This window comes from Aethalodelphis obliquidens, unplaced genomic scaffold (assembly GCF_003676395.1).
Source record: "Aethalodelphis obliquidens isolate GAN/ISIS:26980383/991018 unplaced genomic scaffold, ASM367639v1 scaffold11, whole genome shotgun sequence".
Lineage (NCBI taxonomy): Eukaryota > Metazoa > Chordata > Mammalia > Artiodactyla > Delphinidae > Aethalodelphis > Aethalodelphis obliquidens.
This window is the reverse complement of record NW_020837955.1, coordinates 19,698,831-19,701,859: the sequence shown is the minus strand read 5'-3', so window position 1 is coordinate 19,701,859 and position 3,029 is coordinate 19,698,831. Positions and strand designations below refer to the sequence as shown.

Sequence of the window (3,029 nt, the reverse complement as noted above, 5' to 3'; positions counted from 1 at the left end):
TGAGTGCATTTTGGTCATTTCACAGCTGGGGTGCTGGAGTACTGTGTCTGTCTCTCCCAGCCTCACATCCCCTATCTCCAACAGGGCAGCAGCGCCAGGCAAGAAGGGGTAAAAAGCTCTTTATTTGAAGCTCCAGGGTAGGGCAGGGCACTGGCCTCTCAGCCGAGGCCCCCACAGTTCAGTTTCCCTACGGTTCACAGTGAGGCCCCGCCACACAGTCCAGCTGTGCCCATCGGCAGGCGGGTCAGACCTGCAGGTTGACAAAGGGTGCAAAGCCTGCCATGTCCTGTAGCAGCACCAGGGCCTGATGCAGCGGAGGCTCCACATCGATGTCCACGCCGCGCTTCCGCAAACGGCTTAGGCTGGGCTCGGCCACATGGTGGCAGTGCCGCACCCGCAGCGAGCGCAGCGCGGGGCAGTACTCGGCCAGCGTCCTGGGGGAGGAGCCGGGTGAGGTGAGGGGCGTGAAGCCGCTACACCCACGGTGGGGGAGCCGGCAAAGCCCCTGTCTCCCTCCAGTTCGGGGTATACTTCTTCCCTCCGTATAGAAGGGAGGAGACCCGGTTTGGGGTCATACATTTAATGCGTCCAGTGAACCGGAGACTTCCTGTCTCTGAAACAGGGAACCTGCTTCTCAGCTGTGCCCAGGATTGCAAGGTTTTCCCCTTGTTGAAGAACAGCCAGAAATCTGACTTTTGTACTCTGTATGTGGAATCTCCCAATGTGTAAATACTGGTTCAAAAAAGTTTTTAAACTGTGGGCTCTCTGGCCTAGGCATTCCTAGAGGCCCTTCCTGTTCAGAATGGGGGTACCGTGGTAGCAGGAAGATACAGGAACCCCAGTTCTGCCTTTCGACAACTACAGCCCGCCCCAACCCCCAGAGGCTAATTGATTGCCCTCCTCCCATCCCACCGACCCCAGGCCCAGGCACCTGACACCGTCGCTTCCAACCCGGAGGCAGCCGGTTAGGTCGAGGTGCTGGAGTTCCGGGCAGTTGCGAGCCAACTCCTGGACGGCGACGTCCCCCACATTTGCGTTGACCGCCAGCGAGAGGCTGCGAAGGCCTGCGCCGCGCCTCTGTGCCAGGTACACGATGGCTTCATCCTTGAGCTGTCGGCAGGCGGTGAGGTCCAGCTCCTCAAGGGCCGGACAGCGGTCAGCGAGGCCGCGCAGCGCCAGCCCATCTACCCAGTCACAGTGCGCGAGCGAAAGGCGCTGCAGGCGGGGGCAGCCCTCGGCCAGCGCCCCCAGCGCGCGGCGGCTCAGTTGCCCGCAGCCGGCCAGCGCCACACTCCGCAGCTGGGGATTCCGCGCCAGCACCGGCACCAGATCCTCGTCCGACAGCCATTCGTGACACGGCGCCAGCGCCAGCTCCTGCAGCCCCTCGGCGTCCCGCAGCAGCCAGGCCAATGCGGCCTGCGGGATCTGCGGACCCACCTACGGGCGGGGAAGCACCTCGACTCTCAGCTGGTTACGGGGGCAGACGCTGCCTACCCGTCCCAGAGGAGTGCTTTCCTGGCAGCAGGTCGCCCTCGGGGCTTGCCACCTGACCTCCCAAGAGAGACCCTACGCGCCCTCTGAGTTGATTCCCGGTACTCGCCCTTTGAGAGTACTTCTCGCTGGGTGGATCGCTTCCAGGTCATTCCTAGAGGCCCAAGGGGGATCCCAAAGGGTAGACAGCAGAGCTGGGAGCTGGAGGTTCAGGGCTGGCGACTGGAGGTTAGAGGCGGGGCTGGAGCCGGGGCGGGGGCAGAAGTGGGTGGGGCTCCGGCCCCAGGCTTACCTGAGCGGCGTCGAAGCGGCGCAGCCCGGCCAGGTGCAGCTGCACTAGCGCCCGGAAGGCCCGACTGACGCGCTGCAGCCGGAGCAGCTGGCGCAGCGGCACACGGTTCAGGACGTGTGGGAGCAGCACGTCTTCCCAGGGCAGGTCCAGGAGCCTGCGGGCAAAGGGGCGTTGGCGGCGGCGTCACCGGGTTGCTGTTACCTGCGAGTCCGCCTCCGTTATGCTCCTAAGCCCCGGCTCCTAAAAGCGACCCCCAGACCCGGCCCTGGTTCAGCTACCCTCCCCCAGGCATTTTTTCCCTCTCTCGGCCCCTCCGGTGCTCGGTACCTGACGGCTCCGGGCTCTTGCTCCCCTCCGGACTGCTCCATCGGTGGCTCCATCGGCTGTCTACTGCGCGTGCGCAGTAAGGTCTTCTTGCTTTGGCCTGGAGCGGCCGCAGCGAACCCGCCTACTTTGGCTGTAGAGACAGACCGATTCAATCGAGTGCCGGCTCACTGAGGATCCTGTCTGAAAGTGTTCCGGATGGATCCCGAAACTGAAGGCGAAACAGGCCGGTGGTATAAAGTTAGACCTCGCCTTCTCCGCTACAGGGCTTGAGACCCGAGGCTGAAGAATGCGATGGTGCAGCAGAGACTGGCTTTTTTCGTTTTGGGCTAGTGGCCGCCTCAAAGTGAAGTGATGGGAGGAGCAGGCAAAGCCAAACGTATAAGGGGCGGGGCCAGGACTGTTAAGGTTCTGGGCCTATTTTCTCTGCCCTCTGATCGCGTTTAGCGAGTTTGAAAAATGGGGAAAAACTGTCCAGGCTCTTATTGCCTGGCACGTAGTAGATGTTGCTGAATGAATTGAATGGGGAAAGCTAGAATTTTTCATCCTTCATCAAGCAAACTTGCCCAAACCTCCCATCCCTGGTTAATTGTGAAGTACAGAGCTATCCAACCCTTTCCACTCCCGGAAGATTTGTAACGGGTTTACACCTTGGAGGGAGAAACGTAGGGTCGAGAAGAAGGACTGTATCTCCAACTGGGTCCCTTTCCTTTACCCAGGAGGTCTAGAGTCCTGAGAAGAATAAGTGTTCAGGTCAGCCCTCCAGGAATACTGCTTATCGGTTGGCCTGGGGGTTTAGTTGTGGGGTCTGGGGCTGGGCCCGCCCTGGGGCAGTAATCCCCCCCCCCCCCCCCACACACACAGAGCTCTGGGCTCAGACTCTGGGTTGCCCTCTCACTGCGTCCCCAGATCCTAGTTCAGA

At 61.3% G+C, this 3,029-nt stretch overlaps 1 protein-coding gene across 1 annotated transcript; it reads right to left on the bottom strand.

Annotated features, from left to right (window-relative positions):
* Positions 1 to 103: 103 nt before the first annotated feature.
* FBXL15 (F-box and leucine rich repeat protein 15) lies at positions 104 to 2,412 on the bottom strand. The gene is made up of 4 exons (XM_027112436.1): positions 2,111 to 2,412; positions 1,784 to 1,937; positions 932 to 1,437; positions 104 to 434 (listed from the first exon to the last, which is right to left on the bottom strand). The coding sequence occupies exons 1-4, from the start codon at positions 2,161 to 2,163 to the stop codon at positions 245 to 247; spliced, it is 903 nt and encodes a 300-aa protein (XP_026968237.1). The 5' UTR covers positions 2,164 to 2,412; the 3' UTR covers positions 104 to 244.
* Between the last annotated feature and the right edge of the window lie 617 nt (positions 2,413 to 3,029).

Coding starts and splice junctions, on each gene's coding strand:
- FBXL15 (XM_027112436.1), bottom strand. CDS start 2,163: ATGGAGCCACCGATGGAGCAGTCCGGAGGGGAGCAAGAGCCCGGAGCC. Junction 1,938..2,110: donor CAAGAGCCCGGAGCCGTCAG/GTACCGAGCACC, acceptor CTTTGCCCGCAG/GCTCCTGGACCTGCCCTGGG. Junction 1,438..1,783: donor GCCGCTTCGACGCCGCTCAG/GTAAGCCTGGGG, acceptor CCCCGCCCGTAG/GTGGGTCCGCAGATCCCGCA.